The sequence below is a fragment of the Polyodon spathula genome, chromosome 5 (genome assembly GCF_017654505.1).
Source record: "Polyodon spathula isolate WHYD16114869_AA chromosome 5, ASM1765450v1, whole genome shotgun sequence".
Lineage (NCBI taxonomy): Eukaryota > Metazoa > Chordata > Actinopteri > Acipenseriformes > Polyodontidae > Polyodon > Polyodon spathula.
The window spans coordinates 75878542-75894200 of NC_054538.1; the positions used below are offsets into that span (position 1 = coordinate 75878542).

Below are 15659 nucleotides of genomic sequence, written 5' to 3' on the forward strand. Positions count from 1 at the left end.
ACTCCTTTTTAGGGGAATGTATCTTGTTTGTTCTTTTAAACTCCAGAATAGAGTATGTAATGCTTATAAGTATTAAATAATGATATTAGCATTGCATCTGTGTACATTTTTATATCAAAGGTGTCTTTAAAAATGTTCTAAGTATCGAATGCCCATACATAATATATGCATAGTTACCAATTTACCCACACTTGATTTGATGCAATGTGACATATTAAATAGCTGCTGATAATAGATTGACATTGATTACTTACTATAATCTAAAGGATTCCACAGACGCATAATTGAAAAAGTCAAGGAGCTCTGGTGTTCCTTTTTTCAGAATTTCCTTTTGCACAGCATTTTCTGTCTGCCCTAAATATCTCACCCTTCTGAACTTCCCATTACCATGCTGTGAATTCAGGGTTCAGGAACCATTTAAAAGGTTAATGTAAACAACCAGTTTGAATGCAGTATACATAAATACATAGTGGCATCTTGAAAATATGGAGGAAAAAATATCTAGAAATAAATAAGGGGCTGTTATATGTAAGGCAGGCTCTCCAAAACCCCAATTGTCTTGAACCAGAACAGCCAAGGATAACCTTAAAAAAAACTGGTTATAACCACCCCAAATTAAGGAAGACAGCCAAGTGTCTCCCTGACAGAATAATGCATCAGTCTTATACATTTGCTGTCTCAGAAGAGTTTCTTGTCCACCCTCTGTTCTTGGCACATTTTTTCGCAGAATGTCTGAATTTATTTTTACTCAAACAAACAGAAATACTGTATCTGAATAGTTGTTAATTGTTTCGTTCGGTCTTGAAGGGTTTTACATAAGCTGTTGTCTGCAGTTTTATAACCGAGAATCATAGTCTGTCACTGTCTGACAGGCTTTTGATCTGTATATTCCTGGACCTCATAGTGGTACAGCGGCTTTGCAGCACTCTTAACATGCTGAGAGTCAATGGGTTTTGTTTATAGCTGGCAGCCATGTGTAACACTATGACATGATCTGTGAGGCTCAGGAGGCTAACTTGGATTCTTTCACAAGGCTGTTTAATTGTAGGTGATTCTACCTCTTTCGACCAGCTAATTCATGACCCAGCTCTGTCTCTGCAATACTGCGCTAATCTTTCAATCTCTTACAGTATAAATAGACTTTTTGTGCATCTTCAAAGCTCTTTGATTACCAAGTGAATGACAGAATAAGTGTAGTGGCCTCTTTGGGATATCTGCCAGTGCTTTATTTTGAGTAACCATTGTCAGCCATGCATTAAGCATGGCTTATCAGCCAATTACAGTTGTAAAACTTATGCTTCAACTTCTTCTTTTTCACAGCCTTAGTCCCAGACTGTCCTGGGGTCAGCTTAAAACTTATGCTTCAACATACATTTTAAATAAATTCATATAAAAACTAGGTCATTTTGACCTACAATTTTGTTTTTGTATTAAAGAAATTATAATTTACAGTCTGGAGCCCATAATAAATGACAGTGAAAGCACCTTATGCAGAGTGGGTTTAGTCATCGGAAAAAAGGTCCTTTTACAGGTAATGGAAGTGCCTGCGATGCCTTCCTATTAACAGAAAGACAGCATACCTTCAATTAAAGTCACATTAACTATCACACAAATGTGCATTAATTCTCTTTAAAAATAAACATAATCTCTGTGTTAAAATGTAAGTGTCGCATTTTTTATACACACATACATAGAGCTATGATTAAAAGATTTGCATCACCTGGAATTTTTAGATTAATACAATATAAATATAATTATATATATATATATATATATATATATATATATATATATATATATATATATATATTATATATATAGAATATGACATCTTTACAAACTATTACAAAGCATATGTAAACTATATATATATATATATATATATATATATATATATATATATATATATATATATATATATATATATATATATAAAAAAATACAAAAGCAGTTTGAAAATCTAACCTATTGCCTCTCCATTTAGATTAAAATATGAAACTACAGTACATTAAAATAGAGTGCTTAACCGTCTTGCAAATGAGCCATTTTTGTCTGCTAGCTCAAGACTAGGACAATATTCCACATTCATTGTTGCTTAAGTGCACCATTACTTTAAACTGAGCCGCACTCACCTGCCCTTTCCATCTTGAGATGGATTGCAAACTAAATTAATCTCTTCCAAGAAGATGAATGGAAAACTGTGTTTAAAAGGTCTATTTATTTAAATCCCTAAACGGAGCCAGAATCTTTAATTCCTATTTTCACCTTGAGTGTAAATCAGAAATAGGAGGAGCTGGCTGTTGAAATCTTGTCATCCATTTCAAAACAGTTTAACAAAGAAGGTTAGACATGCATCTGCTAATCTGTGGTTGGTGGAGACAACAAATGTCTGTCCTTCTTACAAATGCCACTCTGGAAATAAAATATACCTGTTTTAATTCTTGGTCACACTTTCCATTCAGTGTCTCTAATTTGCAATTTCATAATGCACAGCTACAATGTACTTAATGTGTACATCTTTTTGCGCGATATATGTAAGTATACAATTGTATCAGAAAACGGTTAGGGTTAAGGTTAGGACTAGGTTTAGAGTCATGGTTAGGGTTTGGGACAGGTTTAGGGTTTCAGTTAAGGTTAAGGTCATATTGTGCAAAAATAAATTAGTGATTGTCTAATTCAGGGGTCTCCAGTCCTGGTCCTAGAGAGCCCCTAACCAGCAAGTTTTATAAGTTTCTTTACATCAGCAGTGGTTAAAGATCTGGAACACATGTTATTCTTGACTAATTAAGCCAATAATTGGTTCAATTAAGTAACAGAGAGATTAGTTGAAACAAAAACCAACAGCCACAGTAGCTCTCCAGGACCAGGGTTGGAGACCACTGGTCTAATTGAGTTGACGACTTTAATAAGCCACACATGCAATTAATTAAAAATAGTAAGAGAAAAGGAGCACATAGCCACAAATGGTAAAATGCATGAGGCTTTTTAGAAGTTTTATAGAATGCCTCATTAAGGCACTTGGGTAGGTGTACTAAAGCACCTGTCGCAATAGTCGCAAACCAGTTGGAAACAAGTCAGAAGTCTTGGGTGAAATGTACTAAACAAGTGCAATGCTATTTTCAACTTTTTAGGGAATGCTTTGCGGCACCAGTTTCTGTTTGCCGTTCAAACATAGATGTAAATATGGGCGTTCCTGCATAAATTCACAAAAAGGGGCGGAGAGTTGTGCCACATACCTATTTTTCCCTAAAAACAGGGTGTATTTGCAAGCCTTGAAAACAAATGTCTATGGTATTTCAGGTTTCCCCAAAATGTTGGGAGCAATAGACTGATAGACTGCACACATGCGCCACTAACCCCTCCTGCTCGTTCTGAACATCTATATATGAATAGGAAACACACCTATTAATGTGCAGGTGGTTTGTCATTGTGCACAATTTAGCACTGCACCCCTGACTAACATAAAATAAAAACGGATAGTTTACATTTGGCTTATAGGCTACTCATGTTAATACTAATTAGTGGTATAATGCAAAATGTGTTGCTGGTTCTTTGAAATTTGTATTAACGAGAATTGACTGTCCTCCTGTAAGTATCATAACTTGTCAGTGCGGCACCATGATCTATTTTGTGTTAATTGTCTAGGCTGCAAAGTTAATAATAATAATAATAATAATAATAATAATAATAATAATAATAATAATAATAATAATAATAATAATTTTTAAAAAACTGAAATCATTTTGTTTCAATTTAAAATAATCTTTTATTCACATTTTATACCAATGTGTACAATGAAGCAGCATGATCTATTTAAGCAATAGAGCCCATCGATGCAGGCTCTCCCTTATCTCTAGACCTAACACGCAGAAAGTTTTAAGAGTTTTTTTTTTATGTTATCCGTTAGTTTGTAGATTAGAATTAAGGGAAAAGAAAAGGCCGGTATTTGTCTGCAGATTGATTTACAATATAATTCACAGTTAAGCACTTCAACGTTCCAGCGGCCATGTATGCAAAATAGAAGCCCGCTAGATCTGGATGCTGATTGGCTGTATGATTATGAAAGCTTTTTGATTGAAATGTTTATTTGGGGACCCCACTGTAGAATCTGATGGGGTTAAAATGGCTTTTTATATATATATATATATATATATATATATATATATATATATATATATATATATATATATATATATATAATAATAAAATAGGTCAAATGAAGATGGAACAGAATTCATTGTACAAAAAAAACACAACTCAACTCCAGCTATTTATTTGAACAATGTTGCACGACTGTCGCAATAGAGATCTTGCTAAGAAGAAGCAACAAGTATTTAAATTAGTATATTGCGGCTCTTTTCATTATCATATTTTCTCTTAGTACATACGACAAAATGTTTACTTTATGTGTCGCAACGAAAATGCAAATTGTGAAATGTTTGCGCTGCGACTGGCATCTTAGTACATCTACCCCAAAGTGGTCTAACATTTTCTTACTCGGGTGCCTATTGTTTCTACATCATGATTACTGAGCAGAAATTGAAATTCTCACACCTAGAGGTTTTCATGCAGATAGGTACTGTAAATAGAGGATAAAAATGACAAATCTTAAGGTGTTCTAATACATGTGTACACTACTGTGTGTGGCAAGGTTTATTATGAAGACATGTCAAATTTCCACTAATCTTGGACTTCCTTTTCTAAGGTAACGTTAGGTTGGCTGTTAGTGCTAATCAGGGTTTGTAAAACCAGCCGTAAATGTTTAGTTTTTTTTCTCCCTCAGAATTAAATCCACTTGACTTATTTCTGGCTGCACAATACATGGTGCATTGCCTAGGCATGCCATTTGGACCTTTTTTTTAATCTAATTAGAAAGACCTTTTGCGAACAAAAGAACAGTTTAATTAGTTGCATTATGTACTACAAGTTGTAATATCAAGCTAAGCAACTTAAATTATGCAACCAATTATAAAACCGTTAACCTAGGCCCTTATTAATTAAAGAAGGTTTATTTTTAAAGTAAATGTGGGATGTTTTCACACATACACCAATTCAAAAGGTTGTTCTTGTGTGCCTTCAGTTTCAGCAGTTATCTAAGCAAGTGGAGTCTGTCATTCTGAAATGAACATAATTTATCAGGTATCTGTGCTTTGTCTAATTTTACCCCTGAATGCGCTCCAGTAACATTTGTGAGAGTATTTATATCGCCTATGGTCACGTTTTTTTTTTTTTTTTTATTATTATTTTTTTAATAGATTTAAAGTGTTTGCTTCTGGCACTATCTCCAGTAAGCTTTAGACACTATTAAGGGCTAGAAAAAGCTTAAATAAATTAACACTCCTGTCCAGTCTAAACACAGAACTCTTCTTATAGACCTTCAAGGAATACTTTATATCACTTACATGCTGCTAATGTTTGATTGTTTGTCTATTTAATGTACTATTGTGTGTTTTCTGCACAACTCTCTACTGTTGCTTCTACTTCCAATATTATTTCCCATGTTTAATAACCATTCCAGCTAAACTGGCTTCAGAAAAGACTCCACGTTGACCAGTGGACAAAACTGTGCACAAAAAAAAACAAAAAAAACAGATATACTATAACAAATTGTACATTGGTATATTTTTATTGGTTCCCCAAATTTTTTTTACGTAAAGTCTCCTTAGCAATAAAACATATATATATATATATATATCTATATATATATATATATATATCGTATATATACATATATAGAGCATTTATACACGTCCCTTATAGAGCATTTATTCTGCCTGATTTAATTTCCCTTTTGACTTGCGTGAACCCCTTTTGTTCTCACAAAACACTATAAATTCACTTCCTGTTCAAAGGATATTAGGACCTAATTTACCTGAGCATAACACTAGCCTTCTATGCTGTATATGCTGGGTAAGGTGTAGACCTTATAACTGTTGCACAGGGCCTATGCTTACAGTGAAATTGTGAGATAAATGGGCTACCGAAGTCTGGTCACATGTTACAGTAGATTCTAATGGGGATCATGGTGCTTCCTAAACCTGCCAGTAATATACAAATGTTTGAGCAAGCCGTAAAACAAAATGCAGATTCAGGTTTCTTCTAACACCTCCCATTACTGACGTTGACAAGCCCTGACACAGGGAAGGTAATGTCTTCTAATGAAGGTTAGTAGGGTTCATTTGGCAGACACAGAAAGATCTGTGTTTGCATAATACAGAACAGCTTTTAGTTAGCTTCTCTTGCAGGTAGTTGCAGTGCTTTCAGGTCTAGAATTTGTTCAGACAAGGAATTTAATTTCTGGAATCACTCGGATCATATCGGATTCTGATTCTCCTCCAGTTGGAAGGGGAAAAACCACACAATGTTGCACTTGAAGCACACAATGCTGCACTCCATACTTATAAAACACTTAACAGGGCTAACTTTAAAAATACTAAAAGAATATACTAAATATGGCGGCACATGTTTTGATTGGCTTGAATAAGGACTTCTAGTCAAAACATTGGTGATTGAATTATTACATTATTTTAGTACCGTATTTCTAGAATTTAGGTATTCAAATGTCTGTTATGTAGCTGGTCAAAACATTACTTTATACTCTTCTGCAACTCATTTTATACAGAATAAACCTGTGTTTGAGTGTAAGTAATATAATTTAACCTTCAGTTCAGTTTAAAAAAAAAAAAAATACGAACATAATAAATGTTTCATTAGCATAGTGAATTCATTTTAGGTATGCTCCCTGGTGTAAACATCTACTCAGTTCAGCGCTATCAGGGTCAGTCAGGGGATCCGCAGAGGATAATAATTGAGTGAAATGGTTCTACATGAATGAGTAGAAACAATTGGTAAGACTGAGATGAATTTGTATTAACTGGTGTTAGGAAAACTGCAAACCTTAATGATATTGTTTAATATGGACCCGTGCCGTGTATTTTTTAATGATCATCTACTGCATAGTCATAATAAAAAAAATCTTAATTTTATAAAGTGTCTTTCATGCATGAGAAGTCATCACAAAGCACTGTAAATAAGAACACAAAATCAAAATAAACAAGAAAAATATCAAAACATGAAATCTAGAGAAAAAGATTTGCATAGAAAGGGGGTTGTGCTGGGTGTGACCTCAAAGTTAATATATGCTGGGATTTATTGTAGTGAAGCTTAGAATATGGGCCCCAAGTAACTGTCCAGCTATAGTGAAGTGTGGCCCCAAGTAACTGTCCAGCTATAGTGAAGTGTGGCCACAAGTAACTGTCCAGCTATAGTGAAGTGTGGCCACAAGTAACTGTCCAGCTATAGTGAAGTGTGGCCACAAGTAAGTGTCCAGCTATAATGAAGTGTGGCCACAAGTAACTGCTCACTTTTTGTTTTGAGAACTACTGCTCCAGAGAACCCACATATAGAAAATCCTTTGAAAGAATACCAATGCTGTCTCTGCCAATGCTAATTCCTGTTCATAGCAGCATTAACATGACATCAAAAGTTCAGAATGTTAATTTAACTCCAATTATTGGCCTATTTCCAAGCAACAAAGAAATTGTACATGTATGACATTAATTTAATTAGTTTTTTAAAGGAATTCAAAGTCCAGTTAAACAAGAGTGTTCAGGAAAAAAAGCTGATGTGAAGCAACCCTATACCACCGTCCGACTTTCATATCAATACAAAATTGGCTTCCTGTAGGTCAATAAACTGTAAGAGGCTTGATTTAATTCAGACCTTTTATTTAATGCTAGGAGGCCTGACCTCTTATGTTGACTATGCAGTAAAACTCATACTGCAATACGACAAGTTCAGTAGTCTTGTTAATGATATCCGAGCTGTCGACCCACAGAAGACACGTCTGCTGTTATAATATAGTGGCTTAGTAAATGTGGTCCGTTATTACTGTGCGGCTTCTCGTCTGTAAGATGGAGGCTCTTGCCTGCGTGAATCAAACACTATTCTAATGGGAATTTGATTCAACTTGTGTGGGCGTCATAATCTTTAATTAAGCTTTCTCTTTGATATTGTTAGTTTGTTACGCAAAGATATGATCTGCAGATTGTATTTGTCCATGTGATTTGGAGAAAGGGAATGGGATGTCCATATGGGAGTTAGTATAGAAAAGCCGAGTGCCCTTTGTGTTACTGGCTTGGATGGTTTCATCAGAGATTGTTTGATAAAGGTAATCTTATACAGTGACTGATTCTGTATTGAATACATGTACTTAGCCTGAAGTTACAGGGGAATACTCAATATCTGACCATGCATTCTGCATGCACTGCAGACTTACTGATTGCTTCAACTCTGCACGCATTATGAATATTCAGCGTTGACCCAATTTACGGTTATTGTATAATGCAGATTGTTTTTTTCTTTCTTTTTTGGCAGTTAGGTCATATATTTGTAAAATTGTTCTACATTTGCTACATTTCCTTCTCTCTATCTGTTGTCTATTACAGAGACAACCTACGTGTTGTTTTTTCTGAATATTCTTAAAACACAGTGAATGTCCATCTTACATGTACAGTATCAATATAGTTTGTGGATCACATCAAACAGGATGCACTTGGGACAGATTTATTTAAAGTTCCTAGAAACTTAGACACATTTCTGCCAGGATGTAGGAATCCACATGTAAGATTCAGTAAAAGTAAATTCAGTATTGCTACGCCTTAATACACTTCACTTGAAGGACCTCATCAGTTTGTTTTGTTTGTTTTGTTTTTATTTGGTAAAAGTCCACATACATTGTTCATAAAAAGAAAGCAGAACATTTGATAAAATGTCAAAAGTTCAAACCTCAATAAAACAGATCCACAGTGAGACAATTCTTACAAAGTCCATAAAAATCATAAAAATAGATACATAACATGTTGACCTAATACCCAGGATGACCCAAAATGACTTATTTCCATTGGGGTGAATAGAGCAGAAACCAGATATAAAAATAAATAAAAATAAAAATGTTATAACATAGGTCACATAGGCATTTAAGAAGACATTGTTTCTTTCACCTGAAGCCTCCTATTAGATAAAACATTTCTTTACCTCCTTCTTAAAAACATTCATGCTGTCTAACCTTTAATATGGTTTGGAAGTGAATTCCACATCTGTATGCCAGTGAAATAAAATAGCTGAGCCATTTACCATTGGCGCAATAGTTATTAATACTATTCCTAGTAGAATTATTATGTTGTTCTACTACTCTCTTGAAATTGTTATGTAATTCTTGATAAATTATTATGAATTTTGAAAACATGATTTAGTTTTTAACTGATTGACTGTCATTGATATTGAAAAGTCCAATACAAATTAATTATTTCTGTCCAGTATGTGACCTTGAGTCCCTGCCTATTATAAAGCAAATTACTTTTTGTGCCACGTGTAACTTATTCTTCAGGTTTTGGGTAAGGCCTGAATGCCAAGATTAACTAAAGTAGTCAAAATGGCATTGAATTAACGCTTGACATAATGCTTTTTTTTTTTAATTTTTTCAAAAAAATTTAAAAAAACAGCTTACCTATACAAAAATTTTAGATGAGAGTTACTATTCTTTATAATTTCATGTTCCATAGAGTCACCTGACATTGTTTCATCCAGGATAACGGCAACATATTTAGCAGAATTTTTCTTTCTATAGATTTTAGCATGACACGACAAATTTCACAGTGTGTTTTATTTTTCTCATAGAGCTAAGAAGGATAGCTTCAGTCTTTCCCAAATGCAATAATAGTTTATTGTCTATAAAGCATTGACTACATGATTCTAATCCAGAGCTTAATATTTTGTCAATTTCTTGTGGATCTTGACATGATACTAATATAGCACTATCATTAGCATAAAGAAGAGGCTTGCATAAGGCGTATTGGTAATATCATTAATGTACATAAGAACAACAAATAGCTAAAAATACTTCCCTGTGGTACTCCACAATAAATAATATATCATAAACTTTGATTCAACGCCATTGGCTGTTTCCTGTTGCTAAGACATGATTTGAACCACATAATCGACCCTACACCCATTGCTTCTATTTTCTCACATACAATGTTATGATCAATAGTGTTTAGAAGTTGTGGGGCTTCCAAAAGTATGTTCTAAAACTCCTAATCTGTTATTTATAAGAAATATACCTGTCAACAGCAATTTTTGTCTTTTTCTTTAGTTTATCTCGTAATAGGCAATTCAGACCTGAGCTGCAGTGGAGTATGGGGGTTATAAAATGTTTCAGTGATAATGTTTTATATGTAAATAAAACCCTTTGCATTCTGTGATATATATATATATATATATATATATATATATATATATATATATATATATATATATATATATATATATATATATATATATATATATATATATATCAACAGAATGCAAAGGGTTACAATTTTACTGCACTGTGTTTACTTTTCTTTTAAACAGCTGAAGAAGGGTTTTGCCTGAAATGTCCTGAAAATCAAACTTCTTGTGTACATTTTTTAAAGAAGCTTTTCTTTCCTATACAGTGCCTTGCAAAAATATTCAAACCCCTGACCAATTCTCTCATATTACTGAATTACAAGTGGTACATTGAAATTTTGTTCTGTTTGATATTTTATTTTTAAACACTGAAACTCAAAATCAATTATTGTAAGGTGACATTGGTTTTATGTTGGGAAATATTTTTAAGAAAAATAAAAAACTGAAATATCTTGCTTGCATAAGTATTCAACCCCTGTGCTGTGGAAGCTCCCAGTTTGCACCGATGAAAGAAATTGCCCTAATGAGGACACAATTACCTTACCATTGGCCTCCACCTGTGAACCATTAAAGTTGCTGTCACATTTTCTAGATAAAAACCCCACTGTTGAAGGATCATTGGTGAGGCTGTGAATCTGAAGGAAAATGAAGACCAAAGAGCATTCTGCTGAAGTTATAGATAAAGTAATACAAATGCATAGATTAGAGAAAGGGTACAAAATAATATCCAAGTGTTTGGATATCCCAGTGAGCACAGCTGGATCAATAATCAGGAAGTGGAAGCTGCATCACACCACCCAGGCACTGCAAAGAAGAGGCCGTCCCTCAAAACTGAGCGCTCAAACAAGAAGGAGACTTGTGAGAGAAGCCACAGAGAGGCCAACAATCACTTTGAAGGAGCTACAGAGTTCAGTGGCTGGGAGTGGAGTAATGGTGCACCAGTCAACCATATCAAGAGCTCTGCATAACACTGGCCTGTATGGGAGGGTGACAAGAAAGAAGCCGTTACTCAAAAAGTACCATCTGAAAGCACATCTGGAGTTTGCCAGAAAGCATGAGAGTGACCCAGCTGCAATGTGGGAAAAGGTTTTTTGGACAGATGAGATCAAGATAGAGCTTTTTGGCCAAAACTCAAAGCGCTATGTGTGGTGCAAACCTAACACTGCCCATGCCTCAAGACATACCATCCCTACAGTGAAGTATGGTGGTGGCAGCATCATGCTGTGGGGGTGCTTCTCATCATCAGGGACTGGGCATCTTGTTACAATTGAAGGAAGAATGGATGGAGCAAAATACAGGAAAATACTGCAAGAGAATCTGCTTTAGTCTGCTTAAAAACTGAAGCTTGGGAGGAAATTTACCTTTCAGCAGGACAGTGATCCCAAGCACAAGGCCAAAGCAACATTGGAGTGGCTCAAGAACAAAAAGGTGAATGTCCTACAGTGGCACAGTCAAAGTCCTGATCTCAATCCCATTGAGAATCTGGCACTATTTGAAAATTGCAGTCCACAAGCATCATCCAACCAACCTGAACAACCTGGAGCAAATCTGCCAAGAAGAATGAGCCAAAATCACTCTGACACTGTATGCAAAGTTGGTACATACTTACCCCAAAAGACTTAAAGCTGTTATTGCAGCGAAAGGTGGCTCTACCAAATATTAATGTTTTTTTTATATATTTCCCAAAATAAAACCAATGTCACCTTACAGTAATTGATTTTGAGTTTAAGTGTTTTAAAATAAAATATCAAACAGAATGAAATTTCCATGTACCATTTGTAATTCAGTAATATGAGAGAATTGGTCAGGGGTCTGAATACTTTTGCAAGGCACTGTATATATAAGTTTCCCTTGGGTTATGGAAAACTATGGAACTAACTAACTTTGGGAATCATATTCATTTTGCTGGAATTTGTTTAAAAAACATTACCCAACTTTACAATAACCATCTTCCCTGTTGCATGATATACCCACAGCAAATCCCACTGGACCCGGCTCCAAAGGCTTCCCAGGGCCCTCGGAGGTGATCAGAGAGTCGAGCAGCACCACAGGAATGGTGGTGGGCATCGTGGCAGCAGCCGCCCTGTGCATCCTCATCCTCCTCTATGCCATGTACAAGTACAGGAACAGAGACGAGGGCTCCTACCACGTGGATGAGAGTCGGAACTACATCAGCAACTCAGCACAGTCCAACGGGACTGTGGTGAAGGAGAAGCAGGCCAACAGTGCCAAAAGTTCAAGCAAGAACAAGAAGAACAAGGATAAAGAATATTATGTCTGATCCAGCTTAGACAGAAGAACACTAATAATGTAAAATAATGTAGTCATCATTTTATCTGAGACATGGTATAATAAAAGTAATTGACTTTTTAATCAAGCACACAGGACAAAAAAAACCAAACAAAAAAAAACAGGAAATGAGGCCAGAAAGGACAGACTGAAAATATAATTTAAAAAGTAATTAAATTAAATTAAAAACATTGATATGTCATGCTTTTGTTTCAAAGAAACAAGAGCCGATTAAAAAAGGACAAAACAAACAAAAATGAAAAAAAAAAAATCTTAAACAGTCAGTGTTTTCATTTACGTTGCCTGTGTTTGTGTTGCTTGGTTATATTTTTTAAATTTAAAAAATATATGAAGTGCCGCCAAACATTCATAACAGAATTAAAATAACATTGCTTTGAAGGATATCACAAACAAAAAGATGCTACCTATGATTGTGAAATCTGCCAGTGTATGTGCACTTTCTGAGAGCCGTGAGTGGCCAGAGAAGACTTTGTGATGACCAATCTAACAGACCCAACAAAGGTGCAAAGAGGAGAAAAGAAACACTGGTTTCATAATAGACTCATTTGAAAAAAAATAACTTTCCTGTGGTTGGGATGGAAAGTGGAGCCCTTAATTTCAACCCAGTGTGAAATCTAAGGCAGATGTTTTCGGAGAATTACAAGGATGTCTAGATCATTTGGGAAATTCCATGCACGCAAAGTATCTTACTGCATATGTTTATATACAAATCCATCTATATGTGCTTTCTGGACTGTGATGAGTGGTGTTTTATAGCCTGTTGTATAGATGATGCAAATTATATCTGCTCTTCAGCCATTTTTAGTAAAAAAAAAAAAAAAAAATTAAAAAAAAAACTAAAATTTAAATGTTATTAAGTGTTGCTAGATATAGATTTTATGATGTCACCTGTAAGGACTTTTTTTTTTTTTACAGTCATTTGAATCGTGTAATTATATTTCCCTGAACAGTTTGCATTGTAATGAGTGTCCTCCTTATCTGTATGAGGGATATGTATGAATGTATGGTACATAGGAGTTAGCTTTTTCCAAAACCTGTACATCAATCCCATTTATCATTTTATTTGTTGACTTAAGATCATATATATATATATATATATATATATATATATATATATATATATATATATATATATATATATATATATATATATATATATATATATATATATATATGAGGGAAAAAATAAATATTAAAAAATAAATATTAAAAAAATACATGTGTGTTTGCCCCGCAAAATTATTATTTACCTCACAAAAAATAGTGAAAATCCCTTTTGTGTCTTACTGTGCATTGCTTTGTCGGAACCAGCAACCTGAATGACTGAAAAGATGAAATCTAATTCTGTGTTAATCAGTCCTTAGAAATTATGACATTTTATTGGTTAAAACCTCATGGCATAACCAAAAAATAGATAGAAATATTGTCCCATAACGTTGTTTTCAGTCCATAGTTTTTTTTTTCTCCCTCCCTTAAATTACGTCATCAGTCTGAACGTCCTCCTCTCCACACACAACACAGCAAAATGCATCTCTACAACCCCGTATCTGGACATCGATTTTGTGACATAACAGAAAATTAATGACAAAATATACTACAAAACAAAGATGCTTCAAATGCTAAAATCATCATAATAACTTTGCTTTCAGTGTTTTCTGGTGGGGAAAGAGATCTATGTAAAGAAAAAAGATGCCTCATCATTAACATGAAATCTTTTCATTTATACAATCAGGTTTTACTACTTGGAATGAAATGTGAAGTTGCGTAGAATATCTGACATTTCGAGTTAGTAATACATCTTATTTGTCCATGCGATTTTCGAGTGATTTCTCAGCAATGTATCCTGTTGTAATGTACCTTCTAATCAAATACAAAGAGCATACATTAGGCTGGGAGAAGGCACTTCATAGGGAAACATGCTGAATCTGTAGAAGCCTCCAGGGAGAAATGTACACACTTTACAGACAGGAAGGAGGAATTTAAAACAGCAGGAGCAACAAACCCCCACAGATCTTCTTGTGGGATTTGCTCGCCTCAGTGGGTGAGTCTTGGCAGACACTGCTGCAGTCGTCTTTGTGGTATATATTAAGAATGTGCCCAAGAATGAAACCAATCCCATAGGATTTTTATTCAGCGTCTGCACAACAATGATTTTGAAGATATATCCCCTGGTTTTAAAAATGCCTCAGCACATTGCTATCCCTACTGTAATTCAAAAGGACACCTCAGTGATATAAATAATTTCACAGTACCACAAGACAAGTATTAGGCTTCATCATGAATGGAAATGTGGCCTATTTTCACATACTATTCATGCAGGATACCTAACTGAGATGATTCATTTACAGTGGAGGGCCCTTCTACAGCTACATTGGCATGGGAGGTTTAGTTCCTCAGTAAGTTAAACTGACGTTTGCCACTTTGACCTGGCTCCTTATACAATCACAGTTAATATTACCTGCCTCTGCTGAAGAACAGATATTAAAGCCAAAAGAACATTGCACCAGAACAGCTGCAGACTCGGTGTGAAGGAAACCCAACACACTCATTAAAATAGGACATGCATATCACATTAAGTGAAAATCAAAGTTTGCATTATTAGTCAACAACCAGAACTAAAACGTTTGTTTTATATCTGATTGGCACTATTCCATCAGCTTCTGATTTCACAGAGGAAATCAATAACTTTCTTTTTCTAGATAGTTTTCTCAAACCTATACACAATCCTGTCACAACTGATCAATTCTCATCAACTTCAAGAATGATTCACGCTCACTCAGTGTAATTAAACTTAAGTTCATGTACATGGCTTTTTCTAGTTTTTGACAGTAGAAAATAGATGTTTCATAATTAATCGCAGCAACTACTAGCTTCTAGGAATTTTTATGACACAAAAGTATCAATTACATTGCAATAAACATAAACATTTCTATAACTGAAAAAAACAGACAATGTGTACCATATCCAACACCTACCTTCCAATAATAAAAAAAAAAAACATTCTCAAGTCTGACAATGCCAATAAAAACGAGACAAGAAAATATACAGAAAGCCCTGCTCTTTCACCTCCCTAATAATGTTTTCATGCATTTTCTCTCTGGTTTGTATCTGCACATAAA

At 34.6% G+C, this 15659-nt stretch overlaps 1 protein-coding gene across 31 annotated transcripts in view; it reads left to right on the forward strand.

Moving 5' to 3' along the window:
- nrxn1a (neurexin 1a) overlaps positions 1-15659 on the forward strand; it is a 394460-nt gene that overhangs the window by 358686 nt on the left and 20115 nt on the right. For 30 of the 31 annotated variants that reach the window (XM_041251339.1, XM_041251340.1, XM_041251355.1 and 27 more), the window contains one exon: positions 12207-12819. The exons of the other annotated variant lie outside the window; for it this stretch is intronic. In XM_041251339.1, the coding sequence (XP_041107273.1) occupies positions 12207-12511 (305 nt within the window). In that variant the 3' untranslated portion in view covers positions 12512-12819. Of the gene's footprint in view, positions 1-12206; positions 12820-15659 lie in introns of those variants that run through there. 31 annotated transcript variants of the gene reach the window in all.